At 40.5% G+C, this 14,594-nt stretch overlaps 1 protein-coding gene across 2 annotated transcripts in view; it reads right to left on the bottom strand.

Annotated features, from left to right (window-relative positions):
* Nucleotides 1–14,594, bottom strand: part of nell2a (neural EGFL like 2a) — a 74,597-nt gene that overhangs the window by 25,327 nt on the left and 34,676 nt on the right. The window contains exon 13 of one of the 2 annotated variants that reach the window (XM_018684607.2): nucleotides 8,963–9,088. The exons of the other annotated variant lie outside the window; for it this stretch is intronic. Coding sequence (XP_018540123.1) covers nucleotides 8,963–9,088 — 126 coding nt within the window. The remainder of the gene's footprint in view (nucleotides 1–8,962; nucleotides 9,089–14,594) is intronic. 2 annotated transcript variants of the gene reach the window in all.

The following is a 14,594-nucleotide window of genomic DNA, read 5'->3' as shown; positions in this document are numbered from 1 at the left end:
TTTGTTGTCTTTGTTTGGCACAAAATGAAGGGTGGGGCAGTCTCAATGATGAATCAGAGCTTTATAACAGGTGAAAATAAACTCCTTAATTTGCACTTATGTTAATATGTTAATGAGGTGCCATAATGTGTTGTATTTAGCATTTATGAGCCACTGGCCTTTAGTGTCAAGTGTTGTAAATTGGCTCAATTGGCCATTAAGTAGCAAAAGAAATGCTTTCTGTAAGTTTCACACATGCATTAACAATGTCCCTTGAGAAGCAGGACTCCTGAGCTCTCATTGCTGCTGCTGTGGAGTTAGTGATATGGTGTGTTATGAATCACTGACAAGCCTGACTAATGGGCCACGGCCCATGACGATGTACTGTATCCAACTGGCAAACAAATCTCTTCCCTTCTATGTGGAGAAACTCAGGACAGGACGAGGAGACTGAGGTGGGAAAATACAACGCAATAAAAGTCTGGAGGATATGCTACTACACAAATCAAACAGTCCACGCACAAATATTGCAATGACACCACATGAAAAAATACCGCAAACTCAGTGCTGAGTACAGCAGGAAACAAGTTAAAATGCTGTAGTAAATATTAGGAAGTGTGATATAGTTTTTACACATACAGTAAAATTAATCTTTAGTGACAGAGAAACAGGAGTTATTAAAGAAAATTAAAGAAAATAACAATATCATTTTGGTGGTGCACATAAAATAGCACTATAAATTCACTATACCAGCTACTATCAACAATAAGTCCCTTTAGGTACATTAAAGGATTATAATGCAGGGCGTGAAACTCAAATCTAATCAAAATTAATGCTCTGGAGCATTTTCAAAAATAATCGCCATAATATGGCCCACACATAAATATAATTAACAGCTGATAAGGAATTTCAAACTTGATCATTATTTCTAACACAGAAGAAAACAGAGCTTATTAATAGGCCTCTTTAGAAATTAAAAGCTGTAAATGAGCTGATTTGAAGCTGCAGAGAAGTTAATGTCACACCCAGTGTTTCTACTTCATATTTTATTGTGAAGAAGCTGTGAGCTCAGATAAATGTGATATGAACTGTCTGGAGACTGCAGGATTTCGCTTTACTGATCCGAAATAACTTGATCTTTAGCTGTCATGATGGAGCATGATATCAGTGGTTTATAGTCTGCGTTACACCAGACACCACAGCTAACTCTTTTTAAGTAATCCCCCCACTTTTAGTCCCAACTTCACTGTTGTGTGTCAAACTTGCAGAGCAACTTTTGCATACTGATGAATGTTTACCCTTTCATACTAGAGGCCATCAGACTGTGCTGACTTACTGAACCCTTCTGGCCTTATCCTCTGGGGCCTCCACCATGTTTGTTTACACACTTCTTTTGTTTTCAGCTTTAATCCCTGCTGCAACTGAGATACTCTACCTGCAAAAGCAATTGAAAATATCATCTGATGCTGGCTTAAGACTTCAAATAAACAGTTAAAGAATTCTAGAGCATTTAAGCCCTCTCCCCTTTGCTTTATGAACAGACACTTTATTGCATGCCCTTCATCTGCCCCTGAACACAAAGGCAGATCTTTATCCCTCTGAGACACACGAAAGAAGAATGCTTATCGCATTTTTAAAATCGGATTTTGGAGATCCACATAAATATTGCTTTCTGATAAGCACTTGCTTACGGAGCACATCAGTGTGCAGTGTGGAAAACTTTCTGGACTTATTTTAACTTTCTGAAATGTTCTCTTTACTTCACAGCTCTGTATACAGTCATGCCCCAAACAGATGCAAAATAGCAACCGATCATGAAAAGTCCATCTCTTGGCAAGAGAGTTATGTTAACTACGGTATTTAAAAAAAAACATTTAACAATTTAGCCAGACAACCTTTTTCATTTGGTATTATCGTGTATTTAATGTGTATGGAGAAATTTTAGAGGTCACATAGTCAGCTGAATCCCTGTCAAAAAGGTTAAGACTCTCAGAAAACACAAATAAAAAGACATTAGTGCTAATCTGGGGGCAACAGTTTGGACTTTTTATTGTTATTTTTGTGAATTGTTGGGCTATACTATGCCTGGTGGGAAATGGGAATAAATTCATGTCTCTCAGCTGTTTCCTCTGGCACATTTTGTTCAGACATTAAGCAGAACTCCAGTGTTCCTCACCAACAGAGGTACAATTTTTTTGTGTGTGGTACCTACTTATAGGTATTTTTCCCACAACTTGGAGCATTTTAAATGCATGCAATTCTGAAAGACAGTGAGATCTGAGAAGTGAATAATGGCACCTGAAGAGTGAGAGGATCAGAAATCTGAATGCTTGTTGCAGGGGACCTGAGCCGCATCATCCATTTTCCTGCCATCATCCAATCCATTATATCTCCTGAACAGACCATAGGCTCATCCAAATTGAAAGTGACATTGTGATGAGCTCCTCCATCGAGGGTATGATGTATGTGTGCGTGTGTGTGAGTGTGAGAGATGGATTGAAGGGCACTTAGGAGGGCCCGCCGCTCTGCTCTCATTGCTGCATCACACACACACGCACGCGCACGCACACACACACACACTCACCTGCTGTTGGGCAAAATTAAAGTTGGCTCATAGGCATATAAAAACAGTAAAAGGAACAGAGGAGAGAGAATGGGGTGTTTTTTTTCTCTCCCCCAAGGTCACATCTGCCAGAATTGGGTACAGCCAGCCGTCAGTCTGAATGGACAGCAGAGCCACCAGGTGCTTTGTGTGTATGTGTTTGGTGTGTGTGCATGCAGAGTGTGTATTATCACCATGACCCTTGAGTTTAGTATTGGTTACTTGTAATTCTGGTTATTTAGGCATTTAGGCTTATTACACTCCCGCACTTAGTGTAAGTGACTCTAAATTTAATCACCAACTAAATCACCAACTAAATCCCTAAAATGTTTGTGTGAGTACGTGTGTGTACGTGTATATGTGTGTGTGTGCATGCGTGTATGTTAGCACGAGAGAGGTATTTCCTCGCTGACTGCCGCTGCTCGGGCTGCAGACAGATAAACAATCAATTATGTACAGGCTGTCACCAGGGATCTCTCTCTGGCTGGCCATTTCTCCTCCTGCTCCACTCCCTCCACTTTCTGCCAAAACAACACCAGCCTCAGCGAGGCCTGACACCAGGCTGCTTTCCTCAAAATATCTTAGCCCTGACTCTTAACTTCACTATCTCTTATGATACGTATGTATGTGTGTGGGGGGGGGGGGGGGCACTCTTTTGCCTCCCCTGTGACTCTGTGTTTGTCTGCTAGGATGCCAAAGAGCATAGAAAAAGTAAAACCACAAGAGAAAATAGTAACACATGAAATTCTGATTATCTGGAGGAGTGTTCTCCTCTGTTTAGTTAAAGCCTTTATGGCTAGTTTCATTAGACTTTGACATCTGCTTTATACTGCAGTTACATTTCCTCAAGGCATCAAAAGCACATTCTTTAGCATGTTAACACAGACAAATTATTAACACTTTAAATTAAATTCATCCAATTTAATTTCTGTATGCAACAGACAAGAATAACAGCGTCTAAGCATCTATGCAGAGTTTGACTTTGTGAGCCAAAATTTGGATTTCATAGGAAAATTTGCTGCATTACTTTACTGGAGAAATGAAAATGTTCTTCCAGCACAAACACAAGGGCAACAGTAGAAGAGTAAGTGGAAAATATCTCTCAACTTATTTTAAGGAAAGAAGACCCTCTGTCTAAATCCTTTTTGTGACATAAAGCACCTATGGTGTTTTTGAGTGGTTTACACAGAATGTATTTTGGGGATAAACGCTGAATGTAAAAAGAACTTTTACAAGAAAACTCCATTGTGCGCTGCTGACAATGCCAAATACATAGCACCATTAGCTTTACCATAATCAACAATTAAAAACTTTTAAGTCCAAGTACCTACATGCAATTCCACTATTTAAGTAGAATTCTTCGATGTTGTAGAAAAAGAGGCAAAAACTCAGGTTTGTCCAAATCCCCCTCAGCTACCAGACCCTTTGAGTCGCCAGAGTGAAAGTCATCTTTTCTGATCTCTGTTGTTGACAAACCCCCTGCTCCACCTCTGGCCCCTGTCCATCCCTTCTCTCCCCTCTCCGCCCGGCACTCCTTCCATTCCTCTGCCTCAGGGGTGCGGGTCTGGTTATCACAGGATTAGAACAAGGACACACACCCTGCATACACACACTCGGGCGCAAGTGCACGCATGCACATGCTCACCTAGCATACACGCACACCTCAGGACAGCCTTCTTTAATAACATTCAAAGGGAGAGCACAACCAATCTGCTACCTTTCATGGATTAGCTGCTAATCTCACAGAGCGAGGAGCACCTCGGGCACTTTGGGGAAAAAACGAAGAGTAGAGGGGAAGAAAGAGGAGGAATCTTGACCTTCAAGATCAAGGATAAAGTGCAGTCAAAGAAAGGGGCAAAAGAAAGTTGGGAATGTTTCTTTTGCTAAAGGCTCCACTGGATACTGAGCCTGGGCTGCGTCAGGACATGTGGTTGTACATATTTCATTTAAACTAGTACACAAAGTCCACATGTTCCAGTCTACCACCAGCTGGGATCTGAACCTGCGACCTCCCCCTCTGCAGGTGGTCATGATGTAAAATACGGACTTCTGTCTGAGCTTGCTGACCCCCTGACAGGCTGGGTAGAAATATAACCAGGGCTCCATGCTGTTTCGCCCAGACTTAAATCTGCGGATCAGTCCTTTAATCCACTCTTCTGCACATAAACACTGAGCCATGAAATAAACTACAGTCAACTTAATCCTCTTTACCAGGCAGACTGGTTCACATACAACACTAGTAATATGTGTGGAAATATGGCTATCAATACCGGGACACTGTTTCTGCTGAGGTTGCGATTTGTTAATTGGTGAAAGCCATTGAGGATGATAGAGACACTCGTATATCATGTGAATGTACAATGTCAATAGGTACTGAAGGGGGTGGTTTAATGTTTCCTTCCACAGCTGTAATACTTCTTCTGAGGGCAACTTAGAGGAATCAGTACTCCCTCTGGACTCTTTTCAAACACAAGCAGATGTTCAATTGCTATTAATAAGCCGTAGATTCCTGCAGCTAGTACGTTAGCATCTTTCCATTTTTATTGTCAATTACTGCCACCAGGACTGCAGAGGTGACACTGAACTCAGCACATCAACACGTAGAGGGAGAAGCACCCTGTTGTGTCCTCCAGCATTCAAAGAAAGAATGTTTTTGTTGATACCCAATTTTGGCCATAATTCATCTTTCTCAGATTGACTAAAAGGTGAGATGTGTCCATAGTAGTGATTGTGTTCAGTACCAAGCTGATAGTCCAATAACTCAGTGGGGAGATTATGACAGTAATTTGACTGAAGCAGGGAAAAAGTCATTACATCAGGCCTCTGCATAAGCCTCGGTTTAATCACACAAATTGACTTTTATAAGGAGACGCATAGCTGTGTATTCCACTACAGTGACTTGAAGGCATTTTAATAGGAAACTACATAAAATATAGTGACACAATTTAATCCACTGGGTTTGGGGGGTATTAATCTTCATTGTGAATCTGGGGAATGAGCACACAGTGGAAGAAAGACAAATGAGTAAAACAATAAAACTTGCCCTGCAGCTCAGAAGATTAGAGAAAACACAGTGACTGAAATCACATAAGGTACAATGGTTGTCTAAGGGTAATATAGAGAAGGACTGAGTAAGCAAGGAGTTTTCTTTCTCTAAATAAATCACATGAGCACAAGAAAAGAGATGAATGTGCATTTGTTACTCCCTCAAAAACTACTTTTCAATCTCAATTCTGACTTGTTATGCCTTTCAGGAGCCTGTTCATAAAAAACACAGTTGCAAATCCTTAACTTTGCTCTATTATTTCCTGATTTCCATTGACAAGGGAAAAGAGGAACGCTACAGGGGGCCTAGACGGAGCAGGAAATGGGAGTTGTCACCAGGTGTTCGCTGTGTTGCAGAGTCTTACGACTTTAATTCAAACTCCAATGGCACTGCAGGAAGGCTGCAGGCCTAAATCCTGCGGCGTACGGCACAGGCGGCAGCCAGCCCCTTCACTCTGCTGCCGCTGAGTTAGTTTGCATTGGTGCAAATTGCTTTTTTAATTACAGACACAGAGGAAATGCAGCACGGTGCCTCCTCGTCAGAGATGATGCACATAGGGAGCTACTTAGCATCGTGTTTCACAAGCTGCAAACAACTGGTGAGGAATAAGGCGGATCTGCCGCTATCACTTTGGAATGACATTGTGTTATTTTAGATGAAGGACACAGACATTTCATTATGGAGGGATTACTGACTCAGATTTTTCTTATGTGTTTTGCCCTATGTATGGTCCTGCATTGGGCAGTATAACAAAGCCGTAATTCAAATAGACACAGGTGGGCTTAACAAGAGTGCTTACAAAGTCTCTCTGTGTTTCTGCAGAGTTCTTTACTCCTACTAAGTCTAAAACACAGATAGATCCTGACATCTACATTTATATCATTAGTTTATGTTTTGTTTCCGCTATTAAATTCCTGTGAAAAAAATATTTTTGTTTACATCCATCAGTCACATCAGTTGGTATGAATATAAATAGTAGTTTAAAATTTAAAGACTCCCTTAAGCTTTGACTGTGAGAGAACCAAGAAATCCAACACACAGTCAATGTTCAGCAGGTAGAATTCATGCCTACATGAATTTTGCCAGATGAAGGTCTTAGGACTGAAATGTAAATAAGGTGAGCACAAGGGATTATCAGAGAGAAAGATTTCTTTGATCCAACACACCTTTCAATAAGACTTTCTAGTGAGCAAGAACTTTGTAGAATATGATTGCCTGAAGGTTAAAAATCCTTAGTATTAGATTCAGAACCTGAAAAATCATGAATTGTATGATTTTCAACTGTCATTTCTGAAAAAGGCATAAAATAGCCAAGACAATTATTTTAAAACTATATATGTCATCATTTGTTTCATGTTAGACTTTAAGCAGCCTTTTATTGACTTCATGGAGAAAACGAGATACAGTTCACCCACAACAGCTCTTTGCATCTTTGTTGATTGTTCTGACTCTTGACCTGAAAGCTGAAGTTTCCTCTGAAGGAGTGTTCATCTTTCCCATCTATCCAATTTCAAGTCAAAAAACAACAATGATGTGGTGTATTTAGAGAACTCAACCAATAGCTGTTATGCCTATTATGGGAAGCGGGCTATCTCTATCTGAAAGACTGCCATATGATTGGTTAGCTTTGTTTTTCCTATTGACAGTAAATCAAAGTAACTCACGTTCTTATCAACACAATGTTTCTCTTATAGTGTTAGCCCAACCCTTTGTAAGATAAATGTTGTATTTACACTTTGTTGTGGAAAAATGCACAGCTGTCTTTTAAAAAGCATCGATAAAACATTACACCTGAATTTGATGTGTTTTTGCATCAATCATGATGATGTAACAACAGTCTATGTCTCTCATATGTATTAAATTTTGTCTCATCTACTGACAAACTATTGTGGAAGAAGCTGTTACCAACATCTAGGGCTACAGCCACAATCACCTGAACACAGACAGAGAACAAAGACTGTGAATCATCCACGCAATCTTTTCAGATTGATTTGGTTTGCTTTTGAAATTGACTTTGGTTTCAACTTTGATCAGGAACAAATGGGTCTGCCGCCTCCACTCACAGTGGTTTCTCAGGTTCTCAGCGACTTTCTTTCTCCTTATCACACACGCACGCGCAAAGTGCATTCGCACACCAGACGAAGACTGTCCACATTCACACACACACACACACACACACACACACACAAACAAAGAGAGCCCACAGACACTTTGACACTTCCAAAGAGGCCTGAAGTTAATCTATGTTTTTTTGGGTTCAAAGTGAAGTTGTCAAAGGATAAAAGTCTTCACACCAACTGTGGGAATTGCTTTTAAATAGCTGAGAGTCGCAAATATGTCAAATAACAAACAAATAACTTGTCTCACAATATAATAGAGTTAAGAGATTTATATTAACACTTTTATACAATAAGTATGTGCGATTATGGAGTTTGACAGAAGTTTTAACAAAGCCGGGAGATAGATATACTTTGTAATCTACACAAAGCAAAGGCAATCCAAAATTGATTCAACACTTCTCTCAGTGTTCAAACCTTTCTCTGCTGCTAGCTTTGCTGAATCGTAAGGCTGGTATGGATTTGAGTGTGGGTGGTTTATTTTAATGTGGTGCTAGTAATCAGAGCAAAACCAATAGGAGCAAATCAAACTCTGACGTTTGTCTCCACACATATTAAATGAACAGGCCGTGCATAATTGCAGGGTGACACATTCACAGACAAGTGTGTCTAACCAGGCACCGTCTGGAATATGACGCACCAAAAAAAAAGCGGAGAGGAGGTGTAGCACATGGCTTTGGCTTACAGCGTGTTTTACAGGTGTAACTATGCGTAACTGTCGTGACGTGGTTTTCAATTACTCTGCTTCCTTATTCTGTCTCACACCACTCCGACACTGACAACTCACAATATTTATATCTGAATGTCTGGCTGCCTTTTCCTTTCTCTGTCTCCGGAAGTCTGTGCGTCTCTTGGCTGCAGAATTTATCATCACAAAATCAAATATCGTCCTCCAGTGTGTGACTAAAGATGCAAATTAAATCATTTCTAACTGGCAATAACTTACTGTAGTTGTATAAAATGCTCCTCTTTAAAAGCCCCTGTAGTAGACACCTGCAGTGAGGATATATCCTCCTATTGAATCTCCTTATAGCAATATGCCTCTCCTCATCTCACACCATACGAGAAAATGTAATCCTTATTTGTACTTCTGCAAGTCTGTTAGCAACCTATACACAAAATGGTTGCTCTGGAAGCTGAAGTGCACAGGGCCTTCTATACCTTCAGAGCCTTCTCCACTTGATTCCAACCTGTCAAAAGGCCAGCAGAGGAGCTCACCTGTGCAGGAATAGTCATCGATCCTGATGTAGCCCGTATGGCAGATGCACATGAAGGAGCCGGGGGTGTTAACGCACATGGTGTTCTCCCTGCAGTAGTGCTTCCCTTCAGCGCACTCATCAATATCTGAAGAGAAAGGAGCAAGAGAGAAGGAGAGAGGGGGAAGAACAAAGCTGGGTTAGATGTGGATTGCTGTCATATAGTATTCTGTCAAGTGACATCAAAATTATCTGCAAATCAATCTGTAAAAGCACATTTTAAAAATTATTTTCTGGTGATTTTTGAAATCCATCTTATTAAGTGGTCAATACACAGTCATTCAAGTCACAGATATCGATAGTCCTTCATATAAAAATTACAGAAATATTTGTTGGTGCAGATCAAACTAAATCTTATCATTTTTAATCAATATTCTGCATGGACAGCTCAAGCCTCAGACCTCAAATTCAACCCTCATGATCAATTCAGAATTGCTGTTTATTTCTCAAACCCCTTTAGCTGAGTAACGTTCAACAGCTCCATCAGTTTTCCTTCTTGAAATGAGCTGTAAATTAATATTTAATGTGGGAGATTTTGTTTCTGATGTGTGTTTTTTTTTTTTACATCATCTACAGCATCTCTGAGTATGTGTCTGTGAAAAGTACATCCCATGGTATACTGTATGACGCTTCCTAGTTTCAATGGAGAGAGAAGTGGGAGTCCAGAGTTGCTGTGGCAGAAAAGTTTGGACTGACTTTGAATGTGGGTCTGAATAAATTTAGGAGACTGCCACTGCTGACTTTGTTTATAACAATTTTCTCTTCATCTCAAGAAATACAGAAATGTTTGAAAGGGTGCAATGGGCAGGGAGAAAGAGAAGAAAGGAGAGGCTGGTGTTAAATTTATGTATGAAAAAGAGCTAGAATTTGTTTAGACTATTGTGATACGTGGTCATATGTGTTATTGCACATATTTGTCAGTGTTATCAGCTCACCTTTCTCATTTTACAAATAAATAACCTGACCGCACCGTCTCGTTGTCTTGTCTCGTTCTATAAAGTTTGTGTCAGGCTTCCTGAATTCATCAAAAATGTTAGAGAGGGCCATAATTGACTTTGGTTGTCATTAATTTCTAATTATGGATGAGACAACATGAATATGTAGTCACTGCTGATTTCTTTGGGAAAAAGATCCATCTTTGTCTGAATGATTTTCACAACAAGTCCTCCAAACTGAGCGACAAAATACGCTGTTTGTCCATGACCTCTGGAATGACAAATTTCTGATCTCATGGCAGGATGACTCCATTTTTTTTCTGTGCCCTCCAAAACCATTACAAGTTGAAAAATAAATCTGTTTTATGATTTAACACACCATGGTTAAGGTTTGGTGAGGTTTAGTTACAGGTCACTAGAACATATGCTATTCTAGGGCACTTGCTTAAATGCCTGGTGCTGTTGTTCTTCTTGGGGGGACAGGCTCGATTTTTTATCAGTAAGGAAGCGTCTTTACAGCACTGTTATAGTGGCATCCCCAGTATTATGCTGTGGCCTATTTTGTGCAACCCCCCCCCCCCACAGTTTCTGGGAACCACCTTATACAGACGCTACAGAAGGTTCCTACAGGCTCCCGTTCAGCCACTGGGAAAGGGCTATTTGTCTTCATCAATGGGAGACAGAGGTCGAAACGCAGAAGGTCTATGAGAGGTGGGCACTGAAGCACTTAAGGTTGCACCACTCGATTTTCAATCTATTTAAAGTAAAGCACTCCACATTGTGGCTTAGCTGCTTTTCTGCAGACTACTACTGGCCATTCAGTTAATCTCTGTGCTTTGAGCATATTTTAAATTTTAGATGCTGTCAACAGATACTGAAGGGTAAGAAGTATGCAAGTTTACGGAGTTCACTTAAAAGGCCTTGAACACAAACACAACACTAAACTAATAGTACAAATAACAATGATAAAGGAGTGTGTTGTCCTATCTTAACAGGTGCAAGAGCAGAGTGAAGGAGATGCCAACTAAGCACAACCTATGAATATCCATACAGTACGATCAGGCAAAATAAGTGAAAACACCTGTGTGGATATACCATGGGTGTCTAAGTCCTTTAACTGACCTCTGTGTTCATATGCAGTATTTCTCATATTAAACCACCACACCAATGGTAAACAAACATGAGTTTCTTACATTGGAATAAAACCTGTTTCTGTCTTGAAGACAGGAAAATGATTTTACAATGGAGATATCTTTTATTCCCATACTCCATGCTTTATCTTAAAACCACCTGATGCAGTTTATCATTGTGCTTTGCGCTCCGTTACAGGAGATAAATATCATACTCATCACTGTGAACTATATGAAAAAGCGGGCTGGTCCACCCTGGCAAGGAGCAAGAAGAAAACCACATTCCTTCATTTCCATTCATGAATATCTCTTTCAAATGCTGCCACGGAAAATAACTTCTCTTCTCAAATTTAAAACCACTGCTCACCAGACCAGATCTCAGGCCTGTTTAACTCCGGTTACCCCTCAGGTAAATACTGAACTTAGGAAGACTGCTTTCCACCATATAAATGAAAGGATCTGCAGATGATTTTAAAACTTGAATGTCTCACCTCAATGGCAGATTTTAAACTTTTATGTTTTAATCTTTTAAAAATCTATTTGGCAATGTCTTTGATCTGTCTCTGATTCTGTATGTGCTTTTATTATATCTGGCTATGTTTGTTCTTCTCTCTGCTGTGCTCAGGTCTCATGTGCAGTGAGATTGATCTCAATGAGATTAGCTGATTAAATGATGTTATGCATAAACCTACACAGGTGACTGAAGTCCTTTGTGGCCAAATGGTTAGAGGGCCTGTTCTGGTTTTTTATTCTTTAATCTCCCTGCGTGGGATCAATTAAGTTCATTTTATCTTCATCTTTATCATTCTAACTTGCACTTTTGAGTTTAGTGACATGTAATTCCCGGCATAGCTCCACACAACTTCAACCTGTGCACAGGTCCAATCAGCCAAAATAACTTAAAACACCTGTGTGGGTCTGCAGAGCCACTAGACACTGGCTGTGTAATGTTAAATAGTTAGTAGCGCCAGACCTACTAAGAATTAACAACCAGCTGGATTATGCACACTTTTAGCTTTATTTTCAGCTATTCTGCCAACACAGACTGTAAAAGGCTGAGTCTTACTGTTCCCCCCATATAAAATATAACCCAGCCATTTCCAGCAAACAAACCTGGATAAGCAGAGTGTACCCTAACTGCCTACCATAAAACACCAGAAAGGTGAAGGAGTGACTGAGATACTGGAGTCTTCTGAAATTCAGGAACTGGTGAACCAAACAAGAACTAAAAACTGAACAACTGAATATTCATCTGACTCCAGTGGGATGCTCACATAGCCTGATAATTAGACGAACTGCTATTTCGTTTCACTTCATTCATTCTTTTCTTGTTGTGCTCTAACCAATCAGTAGATAGAAACGTATCTCTCCCACCAATGTTATTTTCTGTTGCCATGGAAGCTGCAATAGAAGTTCCTTAGCAAATAACATTTTTCACATTGATCAAAGAAATACGTTGATTTAAGAGTTATTATTTGTGTAAGCTGACTACCAACCTGTGCAGCTGCTATTCTGTTTTTCATAACTGAAGCTAAACAGCTAGCTAGCTATGTAGGAAGGTGACATCCCAATTCTCAATCCCCAAGGTTTGAGTTGAAATGTGGGTAGTGACGCAGCTGTCTGGAACCAGGCTAATGTTACTGTTGCTCAGTTCCGTTGGATGTGTGCTGTAAGTAGGTATTTTTTGCTAACATGTTAGCATAACAACTTGATACTTGAACACGCAGCATATCAGGGCTGTGTTGCTGTGCGTTGTTTTGGAGGCTTTCTGTGCCCTTGTAATTAAAACTTGGTTGGTGCAGCTTTAAGAGTATAATTTATTAGATTGTCCTTTGTTTTTCCTTCTCACTCTCATGATTCCATATTTGGATCCATATTAGCTGTTGCCTTAGCAACAGCTATTCCTGGGGTCTAACTGCATGCCAAACCATCAGACAGAAGATGCACAACACTGCCAGGGTAAACAAAATAATCTTGATAATGTGATGCAACCAAACGCAATTCGATGCAAATCCAAGTCGAACAGAACAAACCCGGTCGTGTTACATGCTCCAGGGTCTTGTTCCTGTTGATAGTACAGGTCAAACATAGGCACTTTTTGAGAGACAAGCTACAGAGTCCTTGACATTATCAATCTATTATTCATTCACTGTATTCAGTGTCTGTGAGAGCACAAGAGGACATTCACCCCGAACATGTTCCGTGCCAGATGCTTTTGCGAAGAGCACTTGAAATTGAATTTCAATAGATATGCATTGGCATTCACTCAGCTCACATGTCCTTGGGTAGAGCACCACCCACCACCCCGCAAACTAAGAGCTTCTTCCTTTCACACTTTCATCAATACTTGCTGCCTCCAGCTATTCAAAAGCTTCACGGATAAATGAAGCAGGCAGACAATTGCCAACCACCTATGAAAGTACATGTGTCCTTCACCAAATGAATGGAGGCTAATTAAACTATTTGACTGGTTTTGAGAGAGAGAAAAACAGAAGACCGGGTAGGAAGAAAATGGGAAGTAAAAGGAAGGGCAGATAGCAGTGCAGGTAAAATGAAGAAGTGAATTAGAGACAAAGGCAGAGTCACGACAAGCTATACTGTAGTTCCAGACAGAAACGGGGAGATGAGACAGGTGGGTAGAGGTTGAATGACTGAGATAGTGAAGTGAGAATGACACAGAGGGAGGACAGAGGGAGGTGGAGAGAAAGGGGCAGGTAAAGTAGTGGATTAAAAAGAAAGATATAGAATGAGAGAGAGTCAGTTTGAAGTTAAAAAAAAAGGTGAAGGTTAAAAGCGTGGAGTGTGTGTGTGAGAGTGAACAATTTAGCAGCAGGAAAAGAGATTTAGATGGCAGGTGAACAGAAGTGGAGAGAAAGCAGCAAAAGGTATTAACTGTCACTAAGAGACAGAAAGTAAGAGAGAAAATTCATTCTGTCCACAGTTGTGATGGTAACCTTGAGCGGAGGTCTTAGGTGACAGCTTTCCGGCTTTCTGATTGGCCGTACGTGGCGCTGCTTTGATTTAGAGCCTATTAACTGTAAGACACCATCCATCCCGCCCTCGGTGACAGCAGTTACGTTCGCTAAAACAATATGTTAGGAGGTGAGATGATGAGGGGCAGCACACGCACGTGCACCATCTCCATCTCCATTAACGCACTCCATTTTCTTGATTGGCCTGTCACACGGACACACGTGATGCAGCAAGCAAAGAAGGCTGGCCAAGAGTCAGCAGCAGCTTTTACCGCTGAATGGAGTGCTCGAGGTCAATCTGTTGCCACACCACGATGGATGGCTAGAAAACTGCTGTGTTTTTTTTTCCCACCTTTATGTATTCCTGCATGACTACAAAATCAATCATAGTCATACCTGAGGAGGGCGTGGAATATTTGTATTATTTGGACAAATAAAACATCCTTGTTATGCATGTGGGGGTGGGGGGGTTAGTTCCCACTGTCAGACAAAAATCACAGCAAGACAAAACTTCTCTTAGAGTTGTGTGAAATTAGAACTCCATAACTGTAATTTGT

This window comes from Lates calcarifer, linkage group LG10, assembly GCF_001640805.2.
Source record: "Lates calcarifer isolate ASB-BC8 linkage group LG10, TLL_Latcal_v3, whole genome shotgun sequence".
In the NCBI taxonomy this organism is placed as follows: Eukaryota; Metazoa; Chordata; class Actinopteri; family Centropomidae; genus Lates; species Lates calcarifer.
Note: the sequence above shows the minus strand (reverse complement) of the source record. Positions and strands in the feature narration are given on the sequence as shown.